Raw genomic sequence first — 15,836 nt, forward strand, 5'->3', positions numbered from 1 at the left:
ATCCCGCGCAGAAGCCACCGCAGGAGTTTCAGCGGGGAGGGAATGCATTGATCAGCCTATACTGACCCCAAAGAGCCACAAGTGCATCTGCGGCATCGGCCAGAGGATCCTGAGAGACTTTGCTACAAATCTCTGAACCTTCTTGTTGAGTCGAGAAGCTAACAGGTCGACATCAGGTGTCCCCCACCGGACATTCCCCCTGATCCAACACCTGACGACTCAGGTAATCCGCCTGACAGTTTTCCACACCTGGGATGTGCACTCCAGAAAGGGCTGGAACAACATTTTCCACCCATTTCAAGATCTCTGCCACCTCCCTGGCCGCAAAGACACTTTTGGTGCCCCCTTGATGATTAAAGTTAGCCACGGCTCTGGCAATGTCCGATTGAATCCGGACTGGAGAACCTTGTAAACGATTTGTTCAGCGACTCAAGCAAAGCTTTATCGCGCTAAGTTTCAGAATATTGATCAGAAGTCTGGACTCTTCTACTGTCCAGGACCCCTGGACACAAAGCTTCCCAAGCACTCCTCCCCAGCCAGACAGGCTGGGTTGTGTGATTACCACAGTCCAATACAATGGGAAAAAGGACTTGTCCTTGCATAGTGCTAATGAGTGAAGCCACCATAGAAGAGCAGTCTGTGTTATGACTCAACCGAATCATAGTGTCCAAGGACTTTGGATCTTTGTTCCATTTGACAAGAATTTCCCTTTGTAAGGGTCTCGCGTGGAACTGAACAAAACGGAACCGCCTCGAAGGTTGACACCATCAGACCTAAGGCTCGCATGCAAGTCTGCAGAGAGGACAGATTGCTGGATAACAGCAAACGAACCCCCCCCCCCCCTGCAACTTTTGCAGCTTGTCCGAGGGAAGAAAAACCCTTGAAGCCGAGTCCAGAGTCAGGCCCAAATAATCCAGTTTTAAAGATGGTATCAGGGCAGATTTTTTTTAAATTGATGTTCCAAAGGAACTCTTGCAGAGTCCGTACAGTGATTGTTAAGTCGCCCAACAGGGCTGAATGATGCGAGTCTGCTCTTAAGAGGAGATCGTCCAGGTACCCCAGTACCGCAATCCCCCATTGTTGCAGTAATGCCAATACCGGAGCCAACACTTTGGTGAAGACCCTGGGGGCAGAGGCGAGACTAAAGGGTAACACCACAAATTGATAAAGCTCTTCTCCTACAGCAAAGCAAAGAAAATGCTGGTGTCCAGCGTAAATAGGTACGTGTAGATATGAGTTCTTGATATCAACGGAGGCCAAAAAGTCTCCTTGGTGTAGAGATGCCACTACCGTGCGCATGGACTCCATTCGAAACTTCTGTAAGAGCTCAAAGCGGTTCAGAGCCTTGAGGTCCAGGATTGGACGTACTTTGCCTTCTTTCCTGGGCACAGTGAACAGGTTTGAATAGAACCTTTGAAAGCGTTCCCGAGAAGAAACCGGCACAATCACCCCTTGCAACAGCAGATCTTGTACCGCCTCTCGTAGATCCCTTAACCGGTCTGGAGATAGGCGTAGATTGGGCGGGAGGAACCGGTCTGACTGTCGAGACAGGAATTTAAGCTTGTAACAGGATCGGATCAGTTTGTGGACCCATTTGTCATGAATCAAGGAAGTTCATGGTTCTGTAATATGGGTGAGGGCGTTCCTTCATGCAGACGGGGATTTGTCTGCAGGTCTGGATTAGCCTGTTCTAGGCTTACCCGACCATGTCTTATTGGACCCCCCAGAAGACCTAAAAGGCTTAGATCCTTTCTCCTGCGGGCCGGAGGCACGAAAGGGCCGCCTGTGGGCTGTGAAATAAGGCCCCCATCTATTACACGGTGGCTTGCCCTTGGCCGATTGAGGAAGAAGAGTACTCTTCCCGCCTGGGAGTCCTTTGATTAACTCATCCAACGAGGAACCAAACAAACTGTTTCCCGAAAAGGGGAGATCTGACAGAGCCTTTTTTGGAGGCCTGAACTGCAAACCAGCTTTTTAGCCACACCATGCATTGAATAGCTACCCCCACCATGGACACTCTGGCTACAAGGGGGGGGGGGGGGCGCATCTAGCAACGCATTACATATAACTAGTAGGGCTTGGACCATCTGGTCCGTTCGCTCTGGGACACCACAGTAATCGCGAAGATCGGTTTAATTATTGAGCCTGCTCTCGCGTGTAAATGAAGGGACAGACTCAATCAGTCTAGCCACAGCGTCTGTAAAGACTGGGGACTCCTCGACCAGGATCACAGTAGATTTGTTCAGTCTGGAAACCGGATGGTCCACCTTCGGTGGTACGGTCCATCTTGCAGACACCGCGTCCGCGAATGGTTAGCGCCTTTTAAAACGCTTTGGCACCACTAACATCTGTTTTATGCGCACCCACTGTTCCTTGACAATTTTGTAAAAAAAGTTCCAGACAAGAGAAAACCTTGGCTGACTTCTGAGATTTGTGGGTGCCAAAAGACACCTGTGTCCCTGACGCTGTAGAATCATCCGCCATTTTTAGAGTTTCCCGCACTGACACTAGAAGTGCCTCCACCAGCGCATTTTCCCACGCGGCTGCAGACGAGGATATGTCGTCCTCGCCATCCTAGTGCGATGAGGCAAAACCCTCAGGGTAACCTGTGTCCGTGGCGGCCAGATCTACCTCAGAATCTGAGGATACAGGAGAGGCAGGGGAGGGTATAGGGCGCTTTTTAATAGTGATATTTTTGATAACTATATCCACTTTTGACACCAGGTTTTCCAAAACTGCCATTAAAGCAGACAGGGTTTACGACCCAGAGGAGATCAGTAGGTGAAATTTGTTCCTGGGACTCCATTATGAACCCTGGAATAACGCAGTGTCACTTTAAGAAAACTTAAATAAAAAAAAAAACGGACTGCACTGCTGCACCAGCGGTACTACAAGTCCCAGCCGCTAGCACTGCCGATAGCAGGGTGAGCGAGGAAGACCAATAGGGACCCCAATATACATACCAAAAATTGATATGGAAGAGAACAGGATCGCTCTGCTATGTAGAAAAAACGATCTTCACAGAAAGAGGAAATACCTGGGTCATTCACTAGAGTAAAGGCCTAGCTGCTCCATGCTGTCCAGCAATCGCAGACTCCAAGAAAATGGCTGCACAATGCATCCCTATGGGGAAACCACAAAAACATGGCCGGCCATGCATTTCAATAGGGAAATCTGCATAATGAGGCTTAACAATTCTACAGCAAAATGGCGGCACCCACGGCGCACCATGTGGTGTTTAGGACCCCCTAAGGGGTCCAAACGATAAGTGGCATCGGGGTCCCCCCCAGCAGATCCGCTATAGCGGTCTCGACGCGTCCACCCCCCCCAGGGCCCCTGTCGCTGACTGAGGTAGGGACCTCCATGATTGGTGGGGAGGGAGGCCTTGGGGAGCCTGGTACCTACTGAGAGGCCAGGAGAAATGAGGCGTACCCTAGGGTCCGACTTTCCCAGGGAGGGGCCCACATCCACCCCGAGACCACCAGAGTTATGGGGGGGGGGGGGGGGGACACACACTCATATCAATATCGGTTGGGCACCACTCAGGACAGACTGCCTCTCCACTCGGGGTGGGGGTGCTGACGGCCAATGGGTATGCTGCAACTAAGGTCGAACCAGGTTGTGTGCATCCCGGCGAGGTGTTTCATTCGCGGGCCAGCCCGTCTACTGGGGCTCTGTCGTGGTGAGGCCTAGCACTGGGCTATAACCTTCACATGCTCGCTGGCCGGGCTGGGAGACCTTAAGGATCTAGAATATCCAGTTCGAAACCCAGTGCGGCTGTTGATTGCAGTTCTCTCAGGAACATAACTAGCTTAAAAAAAAAAAAAAAAAAAAAAAAAACATTAGTTTTTAACAAAGGTTCCATTTAAAAAAAAAAAAGAAGCAAGCTAAGACTGAAGTCCGAGCCCGGAACTAGGTCCTACTCCTAAACTAGACAGAAACAAACTGAAGCCTATAGCAGAGTGTGTTGGTGTATGCTTGCAGGGGACTGCCCCATAGGCGTGGTGAAGATGGTAAAGAGAAATGGGCATGGCAGTTTGTTGTGTATGGGCTGTGAAGCCCATGGTGACCCATGTCCACAGCCAACAGTTTCTACAATGGTCACGGAACACCAAGAAATGGACTACGGAGCAATGGAAGAAGGTGACCTGGTCTGACAAATCAAGTTTTATTTTACATGATGTGGATGGCTAGGGTGCATGTGCGTCACTTACATGGGGAAGAGATGGCACCAGGATGTGGTAGAAGGCAGGTCAGCAGAGGCAGTGTGATGATTTGGGCAATGTTCTGCTGGGAAACCTTGGGTCCTGCCATTCATGTGGACGTTACTTTGGTGTCCATGCCTCAATGGGTCACGGCTGTTTTAGCAAAAGGGGGCCATACTCAATATTAAGTGGGTGGTCATAATGTTAGCACTGATCAGGGTATATTTAATGTGTAACTGTGTTAATTATGTAACGCACAATTCTGGGAATGAAAATGGGAATTTTGTTGTATGTTTTCATACAATGAAAATTAAGTTTCATTTATTGATATACTCAACTTCTATACATACGGTCAATCATCATACCTTCCACACACCTCCCCTGCGCATACTACACATTGTCATACCCTCCACATTCCTCTTTTGTACACATGCTGTTACCCATCATACTCCTAATACTCTTCTCCTCTCGCTAAATGGTCAACACTACTACTATCCAGAGACATACAAGACTACCAGCTGTGATTGGTACCGTTATTATGGTTTCTGAAGTGGAAAAGACAACACAACATTTGGTCACTGTGGTCCCAGTCCCCTTGTACATAGTTCATGGCACCCACTTGTTCTGCAGTGGTTTTATATGAAAATTGTACATTAAAATGACACCCATGAATATATTCTACTTACCTCTCGGGTGGCCAGCTGTTCACTTATCTGTTCTGCTTCTTCAATGTCACCCTTCTGTACTGACAAATCCAAGCTCTGCTCCAGACGGGACTGCAAAAAGACAAGTAGGACATCAGGAAAGGCCGCATATCCTATGGGAAGCCAGGCAGCAAGTCATGAGCCCATGCCCCTCAAAAGAGAAATATGTGGAACTGGTCAGTAAGTAAAACACCTGTGTGAGCAGCCCCACCTGCTATTCCCTAGCTTACAACCTCTAAATCCTTCTGGTGCAGTTTGGCGCAATCTATTCACTTTCCCTCAGACAGGAATGCCTGGAGCAAGAATTCAGCCCCTGGATCAGAGAGCAGCAGCTTTCTTCTCAGGCTTTTTACACACCTAAAAGGGTTGATATCTTGGCTAACTGACGGTCTGGAGAAAATGGTTAAGTCTCACTGGATGGAGGCCTAGAGAAGGTGGATAAGACACACTAGGTCTAGGCCTGAAAACTTCACTCAACCAAGAACCCACCCTCCCAAGACCTTTGCCAAGCACAGACCTCAGCCATCTTTGCTAGAACTCCAACAAGCCCCCCCACAAAGCATCCACCTTGCCCATACCTCCATCAAGTCTGGACCTTCCAAGTGTCCAGTTCTCACTGACTTTAGTCACATCTACATCTTATCCAATTTACCATCCAGCTTAGACCTTCACTTTTTCCAGACCTGCACAAAGCCCAGACCTCTACATATTTTTTTTTTCAGACTTCCATCATACTTAAATCTCACCCGAATTCTCTAGACCAGTGGTCCTCAACCCTGGCCTACAGGGCCCACTAACAGGCTAGATTTCCAAGATAACTGAAATACATCCCAGGTGATATCATTTGCTGCTCAGTGATTGCAGTACTCTAGTCTGCATCTCCCCAAGGTAATACCTAAAATCTGGCCTGTTAGTGGGCCCTGTAGGCCTGGGTTGAGGACCACTGCACTAGACAGCCACAAAACCCACAAATAATTCAATCTCCTAATTTGCATCAAGCTTCGACCTCGCAAACCCAGAGAAACCTTCATCAAGGCTGGACCTTCACTATGCCCAGACTTCAGTGACACCTACACAGGTTGAACTGGATAGACTATTGTCTTTATTCAACCTCACCTACTATGCAACTAAGCGATCTTATCCAAACTACCACCCAACATAGGCCTAAGACTTCCTTTAGACCTCCCCGCCTTCTCTAGACCTCCACCAAGCCTAAACCTCCCCTAACTTCTGTACACTTCCACCAAGCAAAGACCTTCCCCACCTTCTCCTTTATACTTCCAAAGAAAACATACCTTCTTCAGCACCTTCTGACACACAGGTGGATTCAGGTGGTCATTGATCCCAAAGTATTTCTGAAGGGTATCCAGAGCTGGGATCTTCTCTGGTGTTGAGCTAGAAACAAAAAACACAGAATATTAGGGTTACTGTAAGAGTTGGCTAAAATGCAGACTGACAGCAATGCACCATTTACCTTTCAACCTTTTCGGCAGCTTCTTTACTACTGGCCTTTCTTTTCCCTAATTGCAAAGATATAATGAAAAGTTACACAATCCTCAGGAGAATATAAAGTGCACTGACACAAGTGAACACACAGCATAGAACAAGCTCACATGACTGGCTGAAGGAGGGAGGGGGCAGTAATGGAGGAATAGATATCAACCTCTAGAGTGGAGATAGAGAAATGGAGAGCGGCTGCTGGTGAGGGAAACGATGGGGGGGGGGAACAATGGGGAAATGGAGAGCAACTGCTGGGGAGGGAAACAATGGCAGAATGGAGAGTTGCGGCTTGAGAGGGAAACAATGGAGCAATAGACAGCAGCTGCTGGGGAGAGGGATGGAGGAATATAAAGTAATTGGTGGGGAAGGAAGCCATGTGGGAATGGAGTGGTTGCTGGGGACAGAAGCGACGGAGGCGTGGAGACCGGCTGCAGAGGACGGAAGCCTTGTCGAGCCCTCGCTGGGGAGGGAAGCCGTGTCGAGCCCTCGCTGGGGAGGGAAGCCGTGTCGAGCCCTCGCTGGGGAGGGAAGCCGTGTCGAGCCCTCGCTGGGGAGGGAAGCCGTGTCGAGCCCTCCCTGGGGAGGGAAGCCGTGTCCAGCCCTCCCTGGGGAGGGAAGCCGTGTCCAGCCCTCCCTGGGGAGGGAAGCCGTGTCGAGAGGGAGAGGTCACTGGTGAGGGAAGTGAAGGCGATATGGAGCGGTTGCTGGGGAGGGAAGCGATATGGAGAGGGGGAGGACACTGGGGAGGGAAGTGAAATGGAGCAGTCACCGGGGAAGGAGGCGATATGCAGCAGTCTCGAGGAGGGGGTGATATGGAGCAGTCTCTGGGGGGGGCGCTATGGAGGAGGAGCAGTCTCTGGAGAGGGAAGCGATAAAGGAACAGAGCAGCTGCTGCGGGAAGCAAAAGAAAAATGTCAGTTGGCTGCTGTGGTGGGAAACAATGGAGGAATGGAGAACGGCTGCTGGACATGGAAACAATGGGGGAATAAAGTAGTTGGTGGGGAAGGAAGTAATGTAGGAATGGAGTGGTTGCTGAGGAGGACAGCAGAAGAAAAATGTCAATTGGCTGCTGGGGAGGGGAGAAATAGAGAAAGGCTGCTGGGGTGGCTGATGGAGAAGAGCTGCTGGGGAGGGAAACAATGGAGGAATGGGGGGGGGGGGTGGCTGTTAAGAGCAAAAGAGAGAGATGGAGGAATGGAGAGCGTTGGGTGTAAAATCCCCAATAATACTATGTACAAACATCCCGTTAAGGAGCCTTCTTTACTTCAGGGAGAAGGACCTAGACATGCTGGAGGGAGATGTGGAGTCTGGGTCATCTACACCGTCAGTGGTTTCATTCGGGGCTCACTGCTCTCACCCCCCCCCCCCCAAATATAATATGGCCGAGCCACATCCAAACCTCACCTCTCTTACGCCGCCGCTGCCTCTTCTGTTGCCGGCTGATCTCCGCCTCTAACTCTGAGCGCTTCTTCTGGAGTTCCAGAAATTTCTGTGATTACAAAATACAGAGAGAAAATGATTACACAATATTACTGGGGCCCCAGGGGTGAGAGGGAGTAACTTTCGGTAAAGGGGCCTGGGAAGGGGTGAGTAATCTGGGAAATAACTGGGGTACAGGGATCAGGAGGTGGGGAGTGATTGGGTAATGGGGACCTAGAGGGACATAGAGAAGAAGGAGAAAGGTAGGAATGGGGGGATGAAGGTGGACAGGTAATGGGATGATATAGGAGGAGGGGATAGGAATGACTGAGGAGGACGACGGTGGACAGGGAAGGAGATGATATACAGTATCTCACAAAAGTGAGTACACCCCTCACATTTTTGTAAATATTTTATTCTATCTTTTCATGTGACAACACTGAAGAAATGACACTTTGCTACAATGTAAAGTAGTGAGTGTACAGCTTGTATAACAGTGTAAATTTTCTGTCCCCTCAAAACGACTCCACATACAGTCATTAATGTCTAAACAGCTGGCAACAAAAGTGAGTACACCCCTAAGTGAAAATGTCCAAATTGGGCCCAATGAGCCATTTTTTCTCCCCGGTATCATGTGACTCATTAGTGTTACAAGGTCTCAGGTGTGAATGGGGAGCAGGTGTGTTAAATTTGGCGTTATCACTCTCACTCTCTTATACTGGTCACTGGAAGATCAACATGGCACCTCATAGCAAAGAACTCTCTGAGGATCTGGAAAAAAGAATTGTTGCTCTACATAAAGATGGCCTAGGCTATAAGAAGATTACCAAGACCTGAAACTGAGCTGCAGCACGGTGGCCAAGACCATACAGCAATTTAACAGGACAGGTTCCACTCAGAACAGGCCTCGCTATGGTTGACCAAAGAAGTTAGGTGCACGTGCTCAGCGTCATATCCAGAGGTTGTCTGTGGGAAATAGATGTATGAGTGCTGTCAGCATTGCTGCAGAGGTTGGAGGGGTGGGGGGGTCAGCCTGTCAGTGCTCAGACCATACGCCGCACACTGCATCAAATTGGTCTGCATGGCTGTCGTCCCAGAATTAAGCCTCTTTTAAAGATGATGCAAAAGAAAGCCTGGAAACAGTTTGCTGAAGACAAGCAGACTAAGAACATGGATTACTGGAACCATGTCCTGTGGTCTGATGAGACCAAGATAAACTTATTTGGTTCAGATGGTGTCAAGCGTCCAGGTGAGGAGTACAAAGACAAGTGTGTCTTGTCTACAGTCCAGCATGGTGGTGGGAGTGTTATGGTCTGGGGCTGCATGAGTGCTGCCAGCACTGGGGAGCTTCATTTCATTGAGGGAACCATGAATGATGAAAACATGTACTGTGACATACTGGGAAGGGGGTGGGGGTGACTGGGGACAGAGAAGAGGGGGGGAGGGGGTGACTGGGAAGGGGGGGGGTGGGGGTGACTGGGGACAGAGAAGAGGGGGTGACTGGGGACAGGGGGGTGGGGGTGACGGACAGGGAAAGGGGGGGTGGGGGTGACTGAGGACAGGGAAAGGGGGGGTGGGGGTGACTGAGGACAGGGAAAGGGGGGTGGGGGTGACTGAGGACAGGGAAAGGGGGGTGGGGGTGACTGAGGAAAGGGAAGGGGGGGTGGGGGTGACTGAGGAAAGGGAAGGGGGGGTGGGGGTGGGGATGACTGAGGACAGGGAAGGGGGGGGGGGATGGGGAGAACTGAGGACAGGGAAGGGGGGGGATAGGGAGAACTGAGGACAGGGAAGGGGGGGGATAGGGAGAACTGAGGACAGGGAAGGGGGGGGATGGGGGTGACTGAGGACAGGGAAGGGGGGAGATGGGGGTGACTGAGGACAGGGAAGGGGGGGGATGGGGGTGACTGAGGACAGGGAAGGGGGGATGGGGGTGACTGAGGACAGGGAAGGGGGGGGATGGGGGTGACTGAGGACAGGGAAGGGGGGGGATGGGGGTGACTGAGGACAGGGAAGAGGGGGGGATGGGGGTGACTGAGGACAGGGAAGGGGGGGGATGGGGGTGACTGAGGACAGGGAAGGGGGGGGATGGGGGTGACTGAGGACAGGGAAGGGGGGGGATGGGGGTGACTGAGGACAGGGAAGGGGGGGGATGGGGGTGACTGAGGACAGGGAAGGGGGGGGATGGGGGTGACTGAGGACAGGGAAGGGGGGGGGATGGGGGTGACTGAGGACAGGGAAGGGGGGGGATGGGGGTGACTGAGGACAGGGAAGGGGGGGGATGGGGGTGACTGAGGACAGGGAAGGGGGGGGATGGGGGTGACTGAGGACAGGGAAGGGGGGGATGGGGGTGACTGAGGACAGGGAAGGGGGGGGATGGGGGTGACTGAGGACAGGGAAGGGGGGGGATGGGGGTGACTGAGGACAGGGAAGGGGGGGGATGGGGATGACTGAGGACAGGGAAGGGGGGGATGGGGACAGGGAAGGGGGGGATGGGGATGACTGAGGACAGGGAAGGGGGGGATGGGGATGACTGAGGACAGGGAAGGGGGGGGATGGGGGTGACTGAGGACAGGGAAGGGGGGGGATGGGGGTGACTGAGGACAGGGAAGGGGGGGATGGGGGTGACTGAGGACAGGGAAGGGGGGGATGGGGATGACTGAGGACAGGGAAGGGGGGGATGGGGACAGGGAAGGGGGGGATGGGGATGACTGAGGACAGGGAAGGGGGGGATGGGGATGACTGAGGACAGGGAAGGGGGGGATGGGGGTGACTGAGGACAAGAAGGGGGGATGGGGATGACTGAGGACAAGAAGGGGGGATGGGGATGACTGAGGACAGGGAAGGGGGGGATGGGGGTGACTGAGGACAAGAAGGGGGGATGGGGATGACTGAGGACAGGGAAGGGGGGGATGGGGATGACTGAGGACAGGGAAGAGGGGGATGGGGGTGACTGAGGACAGGGAAGGGGGGGGATGGGGGTGACTGAGGACAGGGAAGGGGGGGATGGGGACAGGGAAGGGGGGGATGGGGATGACTGAGGACAGGGAAGGGGGGGATGGGGATGACTGAGGACAGGGAAGGGGGGAATGGGGGTGACTGAGGACAAGAAGGGGGGATGGGGATGACTGAGGACAGGGAAGGGGGGGATGGGGGTGACTGAGGACAAGAAGGGGGGATGGGGATGACTGAGGACAGGGAAGGGGGGGATGGGGATGACTGAGGACAGGGAAGAGGGGGATGGGGGTGACTGAGGACAGAGAAGGGGGGGATGGGGGTGACTGAGGACAGGGAAGGGGGGATGGGGATGACGGGGTGGTCCGTACAGCTCGGCAGGCGGCGGGCACATTGCCGGTGTTCTCGGGCTCCTGTCTCCCCTCCTCATCCTCGGTAGTGTCGCTGTCACTCGGTCCCGGTGAGGGCAGTCCGCTCCACATCTTCTGTCCCCGCCCACGTTTCCACGGAGAACCGGAAGTGTCTGTACGGCGCTCTTGCCCCCTCCGGTGACGTCATTATTCAGCGCCCAGCGGGCTGCGTGAGGTTGAGCATGATGGGAAACTGTCAGGGGGAGGGCAATATGTGTCAGGGTTGTCATCCTCGTCATCTGTGGTCCCTTATTCTGAGACTTGGAGAGGAAGGGACGGGGTCCTCTGACCTAGAAGTGGCCCCATGTCACATTCATGTCTGTCTCCAGCTGAAAACATGTTCTAGTGATTTGTGCCCATGTCTCAGACTGACCACTGTGGGAAGGACAGGAAGTGAGGGGAAATCTCTCCTGACAGAGGAGCCAGCCCCCTCCCCCACTCCATCCAAAGCTGAGAGATATGTCTGGATGTAGATGATAAAGATGGGGGTTGCAGAGGATAGAAGGTATATGATCCATGTAAGAGGGAAAATACAGCACAGAGCGCCCTCCATACTATAAAGACATTTTAACGGCTTCATAATAAAAAATTTCTGTTAAAAGTGAAAACTGCAGACTATACTTCTTTATTCTTTTCTGTTTTTAACCACTTTACCACCGGAGGATTTTGCTGTCTTACGTCTGGGCCACTTTTTGCGATTCGGCGCTGTGCGACTTTAACTGACAATTGCGCGGTCGTGCAACGCCGTACCCAAACGAAATTTACGTCCTTTTTTTCCCGTAAACAGAGCTTTCTTTTGGTGGTATTTGATCACCTGTGCGATTTTTACTTTTTGCGCTATAAACAAAGAGCGAAAATTTTGAATAAATAATATTTTTCACATTTTTTATATGAAATTCCCCCCAAAAAATGTAAAAATCAAAATTTTTTAATTATTTTTGGCCAATTTGTTTTCTGCTACATATTTTTGGTAAAAAAATCACAATAAGCGTATTTTGATTGGTTTGCGCAAAAGTTATTGCGTTTACTAACTAAGGGAAAGATTTCTGTCATTTTTGGTGTTTTTTTTTTTTAGCGAGTAATGGCGGTGATCTGCGTGTTTTTTTTTTTGCGGGTCTGCGACATTGCGGCGGACAGATCGGACCCTTGACTGACATTTTTGACACTTTTGGGGGTACCAGTGACATTACTACAGTAATCAGTGCTATAAATATGCACTGTTACTGTAAAAATGACACTGGCAGGGAAGGGGTTAATTTTATTGGAGAGGGAGGGGTTAATGTATGCCTGGTGCTTACTAATGTGTGTGGGGGGAGGGGACTGAGTGACACAGGGACAGATCGCAGGTTCAGCTATGCTGAATCCTGCAATCTGACCCTGCCTGTCACTTAGGAGATCCGCCCGCTTGTGTAAACACTCGATTCCCCGACGATCGGGGAAGAGCAGCGGCGATCGCAGCCGCTCCTCCCCTGGCCCGACTCCCGCTGTGACTGAAAACAGTGGCAGCGTGCGCCACCCACAAGGGGAGGAGTCCAACGACGTAGGTCTACGTCGCTGGACGATAACGAGCCACATTGCCGCAGTAGCAGCAATGTGAGCGGTCGTTATGTGGTTAAGTTCTTCTAGAACCTAGACCCTCCTGAGTTGGTAGTTCTTTTGCATCCTAGATCCTTCTTAGATGGTATTTCTTCTAGAACTTAGATCCTCCTTAGATGACAGTTCTTCTAGATCCTGGTAGTTTTTTTTAGAAGCTATATCCTGTGTTGGTAGTTCTTCTACAACCTAGATTCTAATAAGTTCTGGATCCTCCTGAATTTGTAGTTTTTCTAGATTTTCCTGAGTTTTTAGTTCTTCCAGAACCTAGATCCTCATGAGTTGGTAGTTCTCCTAGATGTTCCTGAGTTAGCAGTTTTTCTAGAACTCTAACATGGTCAAGCACTGTCAATATTCGGTGTATAGCTGTGGTGGGGATCATGTAAATGAACTTCCTCAGCGTTACATGCAGTAAGGGATTGATGAGCGGCTCTAAAAGCAGTTTGCCTCCTGGACTGCTCATCCAACTCTAATCCTACGTAACACCTCAGATGTCAGAAACAGGCGCAGCACCCATCATTGATTGTGCAGGTTCCTGGCACAGCAGATCACCAGCATCTGTGGTAGGGCCATCTTACCGAATGGGCATGCTGGGCAACTTGCCCGGGGGCCCCAGCAACCCAGCCAAGCGTTAGTCCCGATTCCCGTGTGCATCCCACCGGCGAACTTAGCAGGTCAGCTCTGCGCTGCTGTCAGGCCACTTGGGCCATGGCCGGGGAGCCCACAACTGCAGGAATGCCTGTCTGCCTCCACGGGAACAGGCACACACAGGACAGTTGAGTCTGACTCCCGTCCGTGTGTGTGTTCACCAGACCCAGCCTTCCAACTTGGAAGCTGTCATTAGCCTGGCACTGCTGTACCAATAAATATCACCTTATTGATCATTTTAATTTTTTTCTCGCCTGTGATTGTGTAGGGGGGGGCTCCAGTGCACTGCATTGCCCGGGGCCCTTTAATGCTCTTAAGATGGCACTGATCTGTGGCTGTATTCTGATCCTTGGCGGTATATGACCTTGATCGGTCAAGTGTCCTATCATCATGTTGGAATGTTCAGACAATCCCAGAGTCCTGCTGTCATTGCTCCCAATACACAGAGAGTAGCCCCCGCTGTCACTGCTCCCCATACACAGAGAGGTGCCCTGCTTTTACTGCTCCCCATATACAAAGAAGAACCCTGCTGTCACTGCTCTCCATACAAGGAAGGAAGCCCTGCTGTCACCCCATACACATAGAAGATCCCCGCTGTCACCCCATACACATAGAAGATCCCCGCTGTCTCCCCATACACATAGAAGATCCCTGCTGTCACCCCATACACATAGAAGATCCCCGCTGTCTCCCCATACACATAGAAGATCCCTGCTGTCACCCCATACACATAGAAGATCCCCGCTGTCACCCCATACACATAGAAGATCCCTGCTGTCACCCATACACATAGAAGATTCCCGCTGTCACCCCATACACATAGAAGATCCCCGCTGTCACCCCATACACATAGAAGATCCCCGCTGTCACCCCATACACATAGAAGATCCCCGCTGTCACCCCATACACATAGAAGATCCCCGCTGTCTCCCCATACACATAGAAGATCCCCGCTGTCACCCCTCCTCATATACAGAGGGAAGCCCCACTGTCAAAACTCCCCATACACAGAGAGGTGCCCTGCTGTTACTGCTCCCTATATACAAATAGGAACCCTGCAGTCACCCCATACACATAGAAGATCCCTGCTGTCACCTCAGACACATAGAAGATCCCTGCTTCTTTTGTGGGGGGAGGAGTTATGACAAATGACCTTCCTTGCAGGATGTTGTGCTAAACCTGTAGGTAAGTAAGAGAATCAGATACTTTACTAAGTGGAAGAGTGGGTTTGATAAAAAAAAAAAGTTGGCAGGGCCTCCACCGAGTACAGGGCCTCTGTGAACAATGCGGATTTCATTTGTGGGAAATGAACTAGTAATCTAATCAAAGTAATTGGGAGCAGAGGAGCTACTGCAACCAACATATAATATTAACCATAAGTATATAGATGCACAACACTACAGAAATAATATGGGCTGTATATTATAAAAGATTAATAATAAATGATAGATCCAATGTACAAACAGGTAATATCAGCAAAGAGCCCAACAGGAGTCCTGGTTGAATTGCGCACAAAAACCCAGGTGTATATATATAGTAGGTACTGGTATCTGTGCCGATACTAAGCATTTACATGAGTATCTGTACTTGTGTAAATGCTCCGATACTTGAAACTAAAACTTTCAGGCTCGGTTCTTGCACCTGTCAGCGGGATTCTCTCACTGATAGCTGAAATGTAAAAAAAAACAAAAAAAGCAGGCAATTATCGGTTGTTAAGGAGCCGGGGGGCTGCCACGTCCTTAAAAATCGATGACCCACGTTCCCCTGTTGACAGCTGAAGTGTAAACGAAGTCCCGGCAATTGGAGCTGTCAAAAAAAGAAAAAAAAAGCAACAACGAAACAGAAAGATAAATTAAACATTGTTTATTTTTGTATCTTTCTGTTCATTCATCTACAGATCAAAGGGATGAACTTCGATCTGCAGATGAAGTCAGTTTAAAGCAATCCGTCAAGTAAAAAAACATTTTTTTTTGTTTTGTTTTTTATTAAGTAAGTAAGAGCTGGATATTTCTAATGTTTTATGCATTTTACTACATTGCTTTTTATTACCAAATGTATTACAAATTACTTGTATAGCCCCCCAAATTACACCTGTTCTCTAAAGGGGGCAGTGCTAGGAGGTGTGAAGGGGTGGAGACAAGGGGCCATTGTAGGGGTGGGTGGGGGCGAGACACGTGTGGCCTAGGGGAGGGGGGCTGAGTTTCTGCACCTTTTCTCCGAGAAAAAAAGCCTTGGGTATTAGTACTAAAAAAAAAAGTCGGTGCTCGTAAAAACATTGTATCAGTGCATCCTTAATATATATGTATTAATAAAGATAACCACAGAGGAATGTTGCATCAAAGTCCAGCTGAAGCCCCCTGAGGATGATCCTGATGCAGCATTTATTTTGGTGTCAGTATATAACA

The 15,836-nt window shown here is 50.5% G+C and overlaps 1 protein-coding gene across 1 annotated transcript in view; it reads right to left on the bottom strand.

Annotated features, from left to right (window-relative positions):
* Positions 1–11,303, bottom strand: part of FAM204A (family with sequence similarity 204 member A) — a 43,790-nt gene extending 32,487 nt beyond the window's left edge. Inside the window, exons 1-5 of the mRNA XM_082267561.1 lie at positions 11,152–11,303; positions 7,814–7,898; positions 6,384–6,429; positions 6,205–6,304; positions 4,892–4,981 (exon numbers count right to left, since the gene is read on the bottom strand). Of these exons, the coding sequence (XP_082123687.1) occupies positions 4,892–4,981; positions 6,205–6,304; positions 6,384–6,429; positions 7,814–7,898; positions 11,152–11,262 (432 nt within the window). The 5' untranslated portion in view covers positions 11,263–11,303. The remainder of the gene's footprint in view (positions 1–4,891; positions 4,982–6,204; positions 6,305–6,383; positions 6,430–7,813; positions 7,899–11,151) is intronic.
* Between the last annotated feature and the right edge of the window lie 4,533 nt (positions 11,304–15,836).

The sequence above is a fragment of the Pelophylax lessonae genome (assembly GCF_965119305.1).
Source record: "Pelophylax lessonae genome assembly, chromosome: 9".
In the NCBI taxonomy this organism is placed as follows: domain Eukaryota; kingdom Metazoa; phylum Chordata; class Amphibia; order Anura; family Ranidae; genus Pelophylax; species Pelophylax lessonae.